The 15126-nt window shown below is 37.0% G+C and overlaps 1 protein-coding gene across 1 annotated transcript; it reads left to right on the top strand.

Moving 5' to 3' along the window:
* Positions 1-398: 398 nt before the first annotated feature.
* urm1 (ubiquitin related modifier 1) lies at positions 399-14240 on the top strand. The gene is made up of 5 exons (XM_084746498.1): positions 399-491; positions 2393-2463; positions 9183-9264; positions 12441-12489; positions 13380-14240. Exons 1-5 carry the CDS (start codon positions 457-459, stop codon positions 13446-13448), a joined length of 306 nt encoding a protein of 101 aa, XP_084602624.1. The 5' UTR covers positions 399-456; the 3' UTR covers positions 13449-14240.
* The last annotated feature ends 886 nt before the right edge of the window (positions 14241-15126 follow it).

Below are 15126 nucleotides of genomic sequence, written 5' to 3'. Positions count from 1 at the left end.
ATACTGCACTGGCTTTGATTGAACCTTTAATACTAATCATGACTTATCTTATTCTCATATCCTGTAATTATCTGTCAGTTCTTAACTTTTTAATTTTTTGTAAAGTGTTTCTGATATCTTAAGTCTTTTATTGTTTTTTGTAAAGCACTTTGTGAAATGTAAGAATGAGAGAAAGAAAGAAAGAAAGAAAGAAAGAAAGAAAGAAAAAATAAAGTAAGAAAAGAAGGGATAAAAGGTGAATATGATCAATTAAATAAAAATATACTTGTCTACAAAATAGTTTTTATTCAAAAATTATTCTGACTTTGCTTTCAGTCCGCTGATTACATCAAGTCTTCACTGATTTTCTTTAAAAGTATCTTTTATATCAAGTTTCCTACCCAAAAAAACGGGTGGGGTATCCGTAAACGTCACTTCCGCTTTGCCTCTCCACTACTTCCTGCATGTGCCGACAATATGGCAGCGCCCGTAACGATTCACCTGGAGTTTGGGTAGGCGAATTTAAAACCTTTTGTTATAGTTCAGTCTGACTGTTTTAATGTTTTATCAGCAGTAATGTATAAACAAAACGTCGGACGATCGTCAGATTAATTTATTTTTGTGTTGCTGCCCTTCGTTTATTGAAAAAGAGACTTCGAATCAGTGCAACAGCTAGCTCCCTGCTAGTTTAGAGTTTGTTTATGAAATATCCATCATCGTGTGGTCATGTCTGCTGTCTATTTTCATAGAGATAGAGAGAGATTTCATGTTAAAACGTTAGAAAATTATCGTTACAGGCTTTTAATATCTTCTCGTCGTGACTGTGCTGCACTGTATGTAAAAGATGTAATGAATAATAAATTTAATTAAAACTCTGAGATTATGTCACTCTCCTCCATGGCAGACAGAGAGACCTTCCCTCTCTGTCCACGCTCGCTCTCATAACCTCCTGGTTCCTCCTGCAGCTCAGCCAGATGGTACTGAACATAATCACTGAACTGTAAAACAAATAGAGAACCACGTTCAGTCGAAACGATAAAGTACACATTAGACTCTCAGACTTGCATCACAAAATGAGGATGAGAACTGACTTACTTGAAACTTCACCTTACCGAAAGTCCTGATTTTATATATATGTATATATGTATATATATGTATATATATATGTATATATATATGTGTATATATATATATATATATATATATATATATATATATATATATATATATATGTATAAATTTGGCTGAATCTTTATGTTATGTGTCTCTTTGTTTCACCTAATTTTGTAGAAATTAACTGTCATGTTACATTAGGCCTAATTTATTTTAAAAGATTAGACATTTCTTGAAAAGCAAGCATATGATTGAACAAATATGTGAAATAAACTTTTCAAATTAGAAATAAATAAACTTTTAAATTAATATTTTAAGAGGTTTAAATGGATCCCTGTCTGTTTTTCCAGTCATTAAGATTTTAAAGTCCAGTGTGTGAAATTTACAAGGATTTACTGCCAGAAAAAGACAGGAACTGAAAATAATATTTAGAAGTATGTTTTCATTCATGTGTAATCACTTGCAAATAAAATTGTTGTGTTTTTGTTACCTTATAGAGAAGGCATGGCTCTTCTTACTTGGATACCAGGATGTTGCACTGCCATGTTTCTACAGTAGCCCAGAATAGACAAACCAAACACTGAGTGTAGATATGGTGTTTTGAGTTTTGCTGCCACCAAATTGCTATCTCTTCAAAATTCTTGCACCTCAGAAAGTCTTATTGACAGATGCACACTGTCACTCATTTGTACTCTCTTTATTAATAACATTTTGGTCCTCAGACATTCATCTGGTAAAGTTCATACAAAGTGCAGCAGTACAGCACCAGTACCCATAGTACTTCCAAACTGTCATCAGTTCTTTCCAGGAAACTTCCCAGGATAAAATGGGACTTCTACAGACCTTTAAAATAAAGTGTGAATTAAATACCTGACAATCAAAAGCACTTAATCACAGTACTGCACAAATACACAAATACACAAGTTGTTTTTATCTTGATGGTAGGGACATAATTGATGCTCTACTTTTGACTTCTTTTTCTGTCATCTTGATGATCCTCATGAGACTTAGTTAACCACAGTATTAAACAGCATCAGTATTTTCGTTTTCGAGTACTCTCAACTCAACTAGTCTTAAAGTCATCTTATCAGACACCCAGTGCTCCCTGTATTGTGTGGAAAGGATAAGGCTTTTGTTTTTAGAAAATTTCAAGAGCATTTTTATTTCAATTAATTAATGAGATTTTCATAGCTGAACAGCCAGTGTGGATAGCTGACTGATGATGAGTCCTCACAAATATATATTTGCCATGAAAACACACTTTATTGATTATTAAACATGGTTTATCATTTTTGTCTAGTGGTGGAGCAGAGCTGCTTTTTAATGGCGTGAAGGAACATCATGTGACTCTTCCAAGCCGGTCCGAACCTTGTGAGTATCACCAGTCTGTGCCTGTCATGATTAGAGCCTCATTTTATAACAGTGACGTCCTCAAGTACCTGTCTGGTGTTTCTACAGGCTCTAGTTCCTTTACTGCAAATCATCCAGACTGTACTGAATGGTGTTTGGTCATGGACAAGACTTTTGACAACTTTTTATTGCACATGTTTTTACACTTAACTTTAAAATCCTTTTCCCAGAGTACATTTTTAACTCATTTTGAGCTGCTTTACCACATGATTATAATGTTAAATTAACTAAATTAAAACTAGATATGAGGTTCATGTGATGGATTACGTGTCAAGTCTTCAGCCTTGTCAAGTTTACTATCACAATGTAGGCTAATCGAATAAATGAAAACCAATGGCTTCCTGGTAGGTCGGATAGCCGCTTTCAAAGAGATAGTGGAGGATGGTTTGTAGAGAAATCAAAGAATCATTTACAGTGTTGATTAATTGTATTCACTTTATCAATGACATTTCTGCCTTTTGCCCGATCAGCAATGAAAAACAGTGTTCAGGATTCTTTGTTTTGAGTTTGTGATCCCACACACCTCAGTGAGATTTGGTCTGCAAGAACATATGTTATTTAAACCATGTTTCCACCCAAAGTACCCTGAACTTTTAGTGTCAGGAACCACTTTTCAAGAATCCAAGGTTCCTTTAGCGCATTATTGTCTGCATTTTCAAGTCCAGCAAAGTTTAGGCAAATTAGTCTACTGATGAAAGAAGAATGCTACGGCTCTTTCTGCATGTCCTTTTTGCATCCGACTAACAACAACAACATTGTCGTCAATTGATTTGTCGTATGCTTTCTTCTCTAACTCCAATACATAACAGTGAGACAACATATCTCATTATCTGTGGCTGCAGAGTTTTCAAAAGAGTACTCAACCAATCAAAAAATTGTCATTGCTGCAAACCCCACCCCCAAAGTTCCTGTACTTTTGGAAAGTACTACCCCAGAGCAGGGACTTCCTGGGTTATGAAATAATGTCCCTGCGTCCCTGTGTGTCCCTGCAGTGGAAACACAGTGACACCAACACCAACATGGAACCAGCCCATTCCAGAGACTATTTTTTGATAAAGGAAAAATATATGATGAAACAACATTATAATGAAATATTGTTGCGTGGCAGAGATGCTCCAGCCCACAAATCTTGTTCTCCAGATGTGAGAAAACATGTTTGTTTAGCGCAGACCCCAGCAAATGTCGTCATCATGATTTTATTTATTTTTTTCAGTGAAAATGAAAATTTTGATGCATAAAAATTAGCATTACCACTAATCGTGGATTATACTGCAATCACAATATCTGTCAAAATTGTTGCCATATGATTTTTATTTTACTGTATCGTGCAGCCTTACTAGTATCATCTGACAGGAAAATCTGGCAACAAGAGCGGTCAGTGCTGATGCAAGCTCTATCATTACCCCCTCACCAGCATTTAAAACAGTGTAAATAAGCCATGTAATAGCCTCTGCTTTGCACTACTCTGACATAACGTCATTGTCCTTCTTCACGTTCCCTTTACCTCTTTTCCTGTTCCTCCTTGTGTCCATCCTCACCTCAAACATCTGAGTGGCCGGCCTTTCTGCCTCTAAACTGATCCTTTCTGCCTCTGAGGTATGGGAATTGGGGTAGTGAAGGGGCTGAAAGGGAAATTAATGTTTTTTTTTCTGTTGGTTGCAACAGTGCAGTAGGGTGACAGAAATCAAGGTTACTTTTTTTTTTCTTTTTTGTCCGAGGTCATTTCGGCTGACTTGGCGGGTGTGCGCTCATTTCTCAATTCATAAAAAATTCTCCACCTCAGGATCCAAACTGATTAGATTTTATTTTGCTGAGGGATTCAGGTCCCCTCCAATATGGGTCACTAACTCAGCATGGAGGAGTCGAGGGAAAACCTGCCCGCAGCCCGATTTTTACTTCCTAGAAAGACCTCAGGAACCGGGTCATTGAGAAAAATGAGGAGATGAAGGGTGGAAGCAGTTGATTAGAAGTTAAAATGTCTTGTGATTTTATATTTATTTGTGTGTGTGTGTGTGTGTGTGTGTGTGTGTGTTATAGAGAGAGAACAAGTGAAAGAAATATGCGTCTTTGGCATTTGACTAAACAAAGGGTGTTCATCCATGGTGCTGATGTTACCAGGACAACAAAAAGACAAAAGTTGACCAGAAGAGGGAATGTCAGCTAGATATGACCTTGCTGCACCAGCCGACCTGTGTGTGTGTGTGTGTGTGTGTGTGCGTGTGTGTGTGTGTACAACACTAGAAAACCCAGCGATTCTTTCATCTGATGCACGAAGTTCATAATTTTACCGCCACAGGAGCAGCGACATTGTGACACGTTTCCTGGATATATTCGCTCTTTGTAATCTTAAATTTGTGCTCCTGGCAGGTTTGCTGATCCTGAAAATGTTGCTCTGAACTAATTTCTCGTTATATGTCCGTGTCAGAGTGTGTGTGTGTTTGCATGAGTGTGTGTCCGTACAGAAGGGGTGCAGTGAAGGCAGATATAATTGCTTCTGAATCCTTCGTATTTTTCTTTGACCCCAGCCGGTGATTGATGACCCTCGACTGAAAGACCCCACCCCCACACTTGCTCTCGCTCTTTCTCTATCTAACTCTCACGCACACACACACACACACACACACACAACAAAACCCCCGTGGTCTAAGGATCACACAGTTTTTGCCCCTCGCATCAGCAGAAAGATGGATAGCTCATCCCCCCTCACATGACCGTCATAATCGCACAAAGACAGAAAAGCAAAAGGAGAAGAAAGGGGGCGAAAAACTGCACGTACAAAAGAAAAGCGGGTTTGAATCGGCGTCAAAATGGCGCCTTTTCCCTCCCCTCCCCTACATGTCTCCTTTCCACTCATGCCACGCAGCTATCCCAAGATGCTTTAGGAGCCTGTGACGCATTTTCCCTCGCTCATGTCTGTTTGTTCCCTCATTTTCTTTTCCCCACTACCTGGACCACAAAGCGCCGTCAAAAACCTTTTCTACGCCGTTGTTCGTTCCTTTCACCTCTCTAATTATTTTCACATTGTCTTCCATTTTTTATATGCTTCATTTATATATAAGCCTGTCTTTTTGGCTCAGGCTGGATGATTTAAATTTGTGTAACAATTTTACAAGAGAGCCATTAAAAGGGCTGTTTCTGTTATAAAAATCTTAACAGATGAAACTATCGATCTGTGTGTCGAGCTAAAACAGCCTGTTTATTTTCCACGTGCAATTTTTAACATGTTTTTGCTTGCGTGTGTGTTTAGAAGGAAGGGAAATAAAAAAGCGAAGGCAAAAGATGGAAAGAGGTGAAGGAGAGAAAGAGGGGAGGAGAGCAGGTTTTTACGAGAGAATAAAAGAGAGTGTGAGAGTGTGTGTGTGTGTGTGAGCAAATGAAAAAGTAAATGGGGGCCGAGAGGATGAAAGAGCGAATAAGAGGTAATGGTGGAGAAAAATTACCAATAGTCAAAGGCAAAGAAAGGAGTCACCACAGAGAAGGAGTTATGACTGCTGGAGTGATTAGTTCTGTTTTTAGCCCCGCAGAGGTGCAGGTCAATATTCACTGCCTAGTACTCTGCTCTGTGTGTGTGAGAGTGTGTGTGTTGCAAGGGGGAGGTATTTGTCTTTTTTTATATGGAGGCCTGGAACCGCAGAAAACCAGCACTATCATTATACTACTGAGCTGGTCGACAGCTCTGCAATTAACCTGAACACACAGGCTTGGGATTGCATGTGCAGTAACACACACACACGCGCACACACACACCTTTATACATCACATATCATCCACACAAGTCTGTTGGCCTCATAGCCACAGTGACCGGGCAGGTGCCTCCAGAAATTCATGAATGTTTCATCATCACAAGCTAAATGCTGCAAGTTGGCCTTCGAATGTGTCTCTTATAACCTAGTGGAATATGATTTAATGTTTTCTTAGTTCCTTTTTTTTTATTTTATCTTGATTTGTATTATTTGTTTTCTAGAATTTAAACTCAAACTATTTTGATAATCCAATAGTCATTTTGAGTCACTTTATAAGAAAAATATTCAAATTCTCAGCTTTTAAAATGTGAATACTTTTTGGTTTCTTTACTCCTGTATGACATTAAACTGAGTATCTTTGGAATGTGGACAAAATAAGACATTTGAGGACATCATTTTGGGCTTGAGGAAACAGTAATCTAGGGCTTCAGTTATTTTCATTATTTCTTAATCTGCTGATTATTTTCTTGATGAACTGATTATTCATTTAGCCTATAAAATTGTCAGAAAATTGTGAAAAATGCTTGTCATAATTTCCCAGAGGCCAAAGTGACATCTTCAGATAGCTTCTTTTGTCCAACCCACAGTCCAAAACTCAGACTCTTCATTTACTGTCATGAATGACAAAGAAAAGTAGAAATCTTAGATATTTTAGCTTTAAAAATGACTTAAAAGATGACTCAATTATGAAGGTAGTTGACCAATAGTTTTCTTTTGATTGACTGACTGATTAATCAACTAATCGTTGCAACTTTGAAGACGCCATTTTGTGCTTTAGAAAACAGTTATCAGCATTTTCACTGATTTTCTGATAAATTAAACTATGAACTTTGTCACATCTTCCACAGAAAATTAAAAAAACACATTTTTGTCAGATGTGTGGACACCAGTTTTGAGATTTGAAAACACCTGACTCCCAGTCATAATCTGAAAATCCAGAGAAGGCAGGTATTTTAGTTAAAGTTTGGAAGATTTCAGAGACCAAAATGTCTCTGCAGAGTTGGCTTATTTATAATATCTCAGTATTTTTAGGCTGTTCCAAGATTCATACACACATTTTCTCTGAAAAAGCATTCAGCAATGTCTTATTACATACTTATTACATGTAACGATCTTATATATGATGCATTGTTGACAATTAAACTGGGGTGATATGAACAGAAAGTCGGATTTCACAATATTTTTTATCAAATACCTCAATATTGATATTGTGACAATATTGTGGGACTATTGATGCTTTCAGAAAATATTAACAGAATGACATTTTTGTGGATATAGTGATGGCTAGAACAGTCTGGACAGTTACATCACTTTACTGTAATGCAGCATTTAAAACCAGGAAACACATCTGCCACATTAAGATTATATCTAGTCTCATATCACAATATCAATATACTGCCCAGCTCTGTGTTTCAGTAATTTTGCATCTGTGAAATGTAACCTGGCATTCTCTATCTTAATAGAATGATTAGATGAAAAGAAAAACAAAATTCACATTTATCTCCACTGTGAGAATGCAGCATTTTTTTTCTCTTGCATTTCTCTGAACGGATTCCATGTAAAACCTGTCGTCTTTGTGCTGTTTTAATGTGATTTTAGCTCCGCGTTTGATCCAGCTGAACCTGTGAGTCCCCGTGTGGTTTGACGCCTACCTGCTCCGGCTTCACCGCTCTCCTTACACCTGGTTCAGGATGACTCACTGTCGTCCTCTTACCCTCGAATCTGCTCCATCTGCTGCTGCCGCTCTCTTTCTCTCGCTCTCTTCTGATGTATTTTCTCGTTTTCAGTCTCTCCTTGCACATTTAAATCCCTCATCACCTCTGTTCTTTGGATCCTGGTCAAGGAGGCCGATACTGTTAATTTCATTGGTGTGTGTGTGTGTGTGTGTGTCTGTGTGTGACATGGCTACCAGCAATTGCAGCGTTGCTCTCAAGTCGTATCGCGAGTGCTCCTGTACATTACGTAGACAGCTGTGATCATACACACATGCCAATCATAAGAATCATTAGCTTGTGTCTATATTATTCCACTATTTTCTTATTTTTCTAATCAAACACACAGTTTTGTAAGGAAACACACCACGCATTAACACACAGACACTCGAAGCCTCTCACACCACCTTGAACCTTAACGTTAACGGCCTCCATAGGTATAATATATTCATTATTAGTTGTTTAGTGGGGATTTATCCAAAAACCTCTCTTTGTCGTCGCCTTTGTGGCTTTCTGTCAGCCAGTCCGACTGAGGCTCGACCTTTTGTGGGACAAGGTCAATCTGATTGTTTGAGGGGTCAGACTCGTAGAAAATTCAAGCATCGCTGATATTCAAGCTCAGGCCATTTAATGCTCGACCCTAACAAAGAAAATTATTCTTGCGAAATGGGATTTTCTGCTTGTTTTATTGGTCCTGCAGTGAAAAAATCTCACTACAAGCATGAGGCTGGAGAGAAATATCGTATTACATTTATATTTTTGAAGTAGATGCTTTTTGAAAATGTCTGGCTTAATATTTTCATTTTTTTTCTTCATTTCAACCTGTGAAAATTACATGTCAGGCTGGAGATGGCGTTTGTTTTCTGATCGGTTCAGTCACCTCTACATTTATACACACAAATCATTTATATTATTTTTTTTCTAACCTAGGTGAACAATGTCGCTCTTGGCCATTGACATCAGTCAACCCTCCCCCATTTCCAGTGTCCTCTCCTCCCCCCCCCTTAACGTACACACATACACTCATAAATATACATGCACACAGACACACACACACACATATACACATGGTCTCGTCCCGCCTGGTGCTTCCGTCGCGTCACATCGACCAGGAGGCTGGAACCGTGCACCTTGACCCTCAACCCCTGACCTGTGACCTCTGTTGTCTGCCTCTGTATGGGCTTTGTGTGCGTGTATTCGCTTTATACGTGTGTGTGTTTTCCAGGGGACGTGAAGCAGCTGCTGGTCTGGATCCAACAGAACCTGCTGAAGGAACGGCCCGAGCTCTTTGTCCAGGGAGACTCTGTGTGAGTGTGTGTGTGTGCACTTGACACACACTTGATCTGTGTACAACAATACGACCTTGTTCTACATCACACCAACGCTGGAATAAAATCCTAACTGACAAATATTTGATCAAAACTGCTTTATGAGAACAGTTCTCAGTATATTGGGCCTGACCAACACTGGATACTGATATTAGAGAATGAAAACAAATCCAATTTTGATATATCGCCCGATATTCTTTATACAGGATATAATTTACAGAACACAGAATATAAAGATAAACCCACATTTTCTACAGTGATCCCTCATCAGTGGTTAACACTTGTTACAAAGATATGTAATGGAGACAGAATATTTCACAGTTTAGCATTAAACATTGTCATCCAAAATTATATCAGGACACTGACACGCTAAACTTTCATTCATATTTTTAGTAACTATAAATAACTATGACTAGAAAAACACAAATCCAGCAAAATATTTGTATATATTAAACCTGAATTAAGAAAAATGGGTCAGATACACATTAAAATCTGCCTTTAAGGATAACAAATAAAAACAATCAGCATCATATACTAGAAAAAAATAAAAAATTAAAATAGGACCATGTCGGGCAACATATATGCTGATACTGATACAGCTGTGATAGGCCAGTATCAGCCTAATTTTATATCGGTCAACAGATATATCATCATAGATCTGGGTGATTTGGATTATAATTAATATCTCCTTGATTTGAGGCTATCCCTCACCTTTAAAACCAGGAAAACACTTAATATAATTTCATGATATAGGGCGATATCCAAAATCTAAGACGATTTCTAGTCTCATATCATAATGTCAGTACTTTAAAGGATATATAATGCATCACACTGCCACTGGATCAAAATCTGGAATACTAAATATGACTGCAGAATTTGATCAAAATTGCTCGATAAGAGCAGTTTTCAAAATATTGAAAATGAAACTAAAGTCGACTGAATGGAGGAGATTTCTGAAGCTTTTTCTACTGCAGGTTGAAACTGCTGAAATGCTGGAAAAAACAGTCTAGCCTTCAGGTTATGGGTTTCAGTAAGATGATTACCTGTGTGTGAATGTGTGAGCTTGTGTGTGTGTATGCACACGTGTGTGTGTGTGTGTGTGTGTGTGTGTGTGTGTGTGTGTGTGTGTGTGTGTGTGTGTGTGTGTGTGTGTGTGTGTGTGTGTGTGTGGGTCCAGGGCTCACAGCAGTCTTATAGGACTGGCTGACTTTTACAGCTGCCTTTGTGCAGGACTATTTATAGCTCCACCTAACCAATGAATGGAGAAAAAGCTGGCCTACCTATAAACCTTATAGATTAGATGTGTGTGTGTGTTTTTGTGTACTTTACGTTGACAGCACACACTGTTTTTGAGCATCGTCAAGGTGTTTTCTTCATTATCTTTTAAAAATCTATGGGTGGTGTGTGTGTGTGTGATTAGTTTACAATCTTTACCTTGTTTTTTTTTCATTCTTTTGTTCTTTTGCCCTGTTTTGCGTGTGTGTGTGTGTGTGTGTGTGTGTGTGTGTGTGTGTGTGTGTGTGTGTGTGTAGCCACATGTTTGTACACAGCGGTTCCTCTCACTTTGCCCTCTCTCATTGACGTCATAGAACATCCACAAGGTGGAGAGAGGCTCACTTGAACACTATGAGAGGCATCAGTGTCTGTTTCAGGCATTATCTCACCATCCACTTCACCTAAACTGTTTCCTCTGTGGCTTTCAGAAATTAAAAAAACAACACACCAACATGTGTTAAGGAGTCAGCACACATAGGTCTGTTCTTACCCTCCCCCATTATCCCCATTACCCACTTTTTGAAGGGTGGTGATTGTCTTTTAAGGCTTTATCTGTATGTTATTTCTGGTGACATTTTATTTTCGCACAGAATCTCCTGACTCTTTAACCTCTTCTCATCTCTTAAAAAAAACACACACACACACAAATCATCATCATCATTACTTTCAGTCCTTGTTAGCAAGAAAACAATCAGGGAATTTGTGGTTTATATATAATATAGGAGTTCTATGTAGCTTATATTTGCAGATAGAGCAGTTTATGTGTACATAGCATAAGCAGCAATAAGAATAACCCCAAAGAACTTGTTTATACATAATACACACACAAACACACACATGTAGCCCCTTATACTGATAGATTTATTATCATGAACACACCAGGCTTTGTTCTTATTCTGCTTGTATATTAATTTCATATTGTGAAGTGCTGAAAATGAAAACACCAGACTATATCCTATTTTATATGGACCACATTTAGCTATATAATGCAATAATAATGTTTTTTGATTGAAAAAAAAAAAGCTTTTTTAAAAACGTTTTTCTAGTTAGTGTTAGGTGTGTTCATCTTTATCTGTTTTTTAAGCCAGTTCTCTGTGTTTTTTTCTTAGGCAAGGACCCTTTACAATATAGAAAATATACTGGGGAGCCTTCATGTGTGTCCCTTAGAATAATTTGTACTTTGTTTGTGAAAGAGCAACACTAGAAATGTATTAAACAGATATTAGTCATGTGTTAAAAAATATTTGCACCATGTCAACACAGAATACCCATAAAAACACACACATCAAGAACGTGTGTTTCACACTTAGTGTATACATAAAATAAAATGTGCATAATTTTAAATAATATATAATTAAAATCAATTAAGTGAATGTGAAAACGTGTCACAGACTCCCCAGCAGAGTGCGTTGGACCCCTGTTGGTCCTCAGACCCCTATTTGAGCATCACTGTTTTAACAGCATTACTTTGACTTAGCAAACAAATGACCTCTGTGTCCCAGTCCACCATCCCAAAATGAAACAAGATCAAACTGTAATTGATAATAATTAGTAAGAATTTATTTAGTAACAACATATATATATATGTATATATGTATATATGTATTTCAAAATGTGGTTTAATAATTGTATATGCTTACAGTTAGTGAGAAAATAAAAATCTCATGCCCAAGAAAGCAATTCAGTTTAGTTTTCATATTTCATAACAATTTAAAAGTTAGTATTTTGTCTTTTTTTTATCTTTTTTTTTCCGGTGCATCTGTGGAGGCTGTCCTGCTCTACCTGTTTGTCTCTTTTACACATGCGTGTGTACGTGTGTTTGCATTTGTGCCACCTTTGGGAAATGTGTCTGACTGAAACCGTTGTGCGTTTTCCCACAGGAGACCTGGGATTCTGGTGCTTATCAATGATGCAGACTGGGAGCTAATGGTGAGCACTGGGAGCCACGTTCACTGTCAGATGGTGCCCAGAGAGAGAGAGAGAGAGAGAGAGAGTGTGTGTGTGTGTGTGTGTGTGTGTGTGTGTGTGTGTGTGTGTGTGTGTGTGTGTGTGTGTGTGTGTGTGTCCAACAGCTTGTAAAAATGTGCATTATTTTTTATTTAACCTCTTTTAACCTGTGTTGTCTGCTTTCTGGATGTACCATTACACCAGTGCTGTAACTAACTAACTAACTAACTAACTAACTAACTAACTAACTAACTAACTAATTTCAATTGTTGATTATTTTGTTGATTAATCAATTTATTGTTTGGTCTATAAAATGTCAGAAAATGGTGAAAAATGTCAATCAGGAAAACATAAGAAAATATTCACATTGAATAATCTAGAATCAGAGAATTTTGACTTTTTTCTACTCAAACTGATAAATCGATTATCAAAATAGTTGATTAACTTGACAGGTAGCAACTTATCGATTAATCGTTGCAGCTCTACACAGATCTCTGTAACTGTATAAAAATGCTTGTGTGGAGGTTTAAATCAGGAAGACGAGGACTGTTTGTGTGGGTGTGAAGGTTAGCCGATATGTTCACTCAGATTGTTCATTTTCTCCGAGTCAGTTAACATTTCATATCATGTGAAAGCAGATTGTCCTTGGGGTCTCATATCTGAACACATATTTACATGCACACACAGTGTGAAAGCTTCAATTTGAATCCATTGATTTGATTACAGAACGCAACACAGGATGTAAATGAAATGAAAAGTTTGTCATTGATTGGAGCCCAGTGGGAAAACAGGAGTAATACATGTATTTGTATGAGTAAAGATGGATATTTCTGTTTGAATATTGAATATTTTGTGTGTTTTCTGAACCTCAGGGGGAGCTGGAGTACCAACTACAAGACCAAGACAACGTTGTGTTTATTTCTACTCTTCATGGAGGATAGAAAACGAATTGAAAAACACAAACATATCCTTGACATCCTTTTTCTCCACATCTTCTGCACTCTTCCCTCTTTCCCCCTCCTCAACATTGCAACAACAACACACCCCATTGGACGCTGCGGATGTGTCAGCCTGCACCGTGACATCTGAGGTGATTGATGTCGGTCCGCAGGAAAGAGCGGAAATTCAGAGATGGTTACCAAGAAAAAATGTGGAAACTATGGGACAGGAATTCTGTGGACGTGAAATGCATAGATACCGACTTCTTCTTTGTTTTTTTTTGTTTTTTCTCGAGCTGGACACGTTTAAGAGCCAGTCATAAGAAGCTCTGGTTGTACTGGTCAGCTCACAGGTGTGTAAATACCTGCAGCGGGTCTTCCTGCAGCCTCTCTTCCAGCATGACTGTGGGAGAAAATAACGACCTTATTGTGGGATCTACGTTTACCTTCAGCTCATGAGAATATAAAAGAAAAGGTAACACTTTACTTAAACCCGCTCATTGGCATGGTTAAGCAGTAAATACTGAATAAATTCTTCATAACACACTGTTATGTGGTTGGAAGCTGATTTAAGGACATTTTAAATTTTCTTTCTTTTTTTGGTCAAAAATAAAGACAATTTATATGATTACAACTGTATTCTACTGTTGTCATTCATTATCTGTTTGTACACTGGTGAATTAAGTGCCCTTACATCTGTTTACAGCTGCATTATAGTGTCTTATAAACCATTTATTAAATGTTTAAAAAAGTGCATGCTAATAAGAGGGTTAAAATATAGTGTCACAAAAGTTTTTTCTTTTTGGATTGATGATTCATGTGAAGTTTTTTTTCTTTAAATTTTTTTATTCTTCTAGTTGCTTCTGATATTTTTCCTCACAAAATGAGATTAAACCCCCTCATTAATATTTCTAAACAATATATGAACATTGAATAAATTCTTCATAACACACATGTGTAGTTTTAAACAGATATAAGGACAATTTTAAGTATTTATTAATTTATTTGTCAAAATTGAAGTCATTTTATGTCATATTTTATGTTCCACTGTGGTCATTCATTATCTGATCATACACCAGAAAATAAATAAATTAGCTAAGTTAACCATTTATAAAATGTTTATAAAGTGTTCAGAAATGCTAATAAGAGGGTTAAAATAAAGTGGCACAAAAAAGTTTTTTGTTCATTTTTATTTTTGGCGATTGCATAAATAGTTAAATGCTTTTTTTTCTAAAAGTGTTTTATTCTTCTAACTGCCTCTGACGAAAAAAATACATAAATGATTTTGAAAAAAGATAGCTTGGGTCTTTTTTATACCATGATTTCTTGGGATGTAACAATATCAAAACCTGAAGGTGCAATAATACTGCAATAAAAAGTCTGCAGTGTATTTATCGCTATATATATTTTAAAAAGCAAAGAAAATTACTTGAAAACGTCCTTATCAAATAATAAATCTGATGTTTTTAGCATTTTTTTTTGTATGCATTAAATTTGTTTTTGACTTTTAACTTAAAGTACATCAGCATTCTTACTTTAACACAATAAGAGTAGCCAGCCTCCTAAGCATGTGCAAAAAAAATTTGGCAATGAAAATACAAATTATGTTCAATTGCAAGACAAGAACAATGCTGCAGTCAGAAGCAGTCTTATATAAAATAAAATAAAATAATTAACCTAA

The sequence above is a fragment of the Lutjanus erythropterus genome, chromosome 20, assembly GCF_056507025.1.
Source record: "Lutjanus erythropterus isolate fLutEry1 chromosome 20, fLutEry1.hap2, whole genome shotgun sequence".
Taxonomy (NCBI): Eukaryota; Metazoa; Chordata; class Actinopteri; order Lutjaniformes; family Lutjanidae; genus Lutjanus; species Lutjanus erythropterus.
The sequence above is the reverse complement of the archived record's forward strand: the minus strand, read 5'-3'. Positions and strand labels throughout refer to the sequence as shown.

Bases quoted from the DNA above. Each gene is read 5' to 3' on its own strand.
- urm1 (XM_084746498.1), top strand. From the start codon at position 457: ATGGCAGCGCCCGTAACGATTCACCTGGAGTTTGG. The intron at 2,464-9,182 runs GTGAGTATCACC...TGTGTTTTCCAG, and splicing joins TCCAAGCCGGTCCGAACCTT to GGGACGTGAAGCAGCTGCTG. The intron at 12,490-13,379 runs GTGAGCACTGGG...TCTGAACCTCAG, and splicing joins ATGCAGACTGGGAGCTAATG to GGGGAGCTGGAGTACCAACT.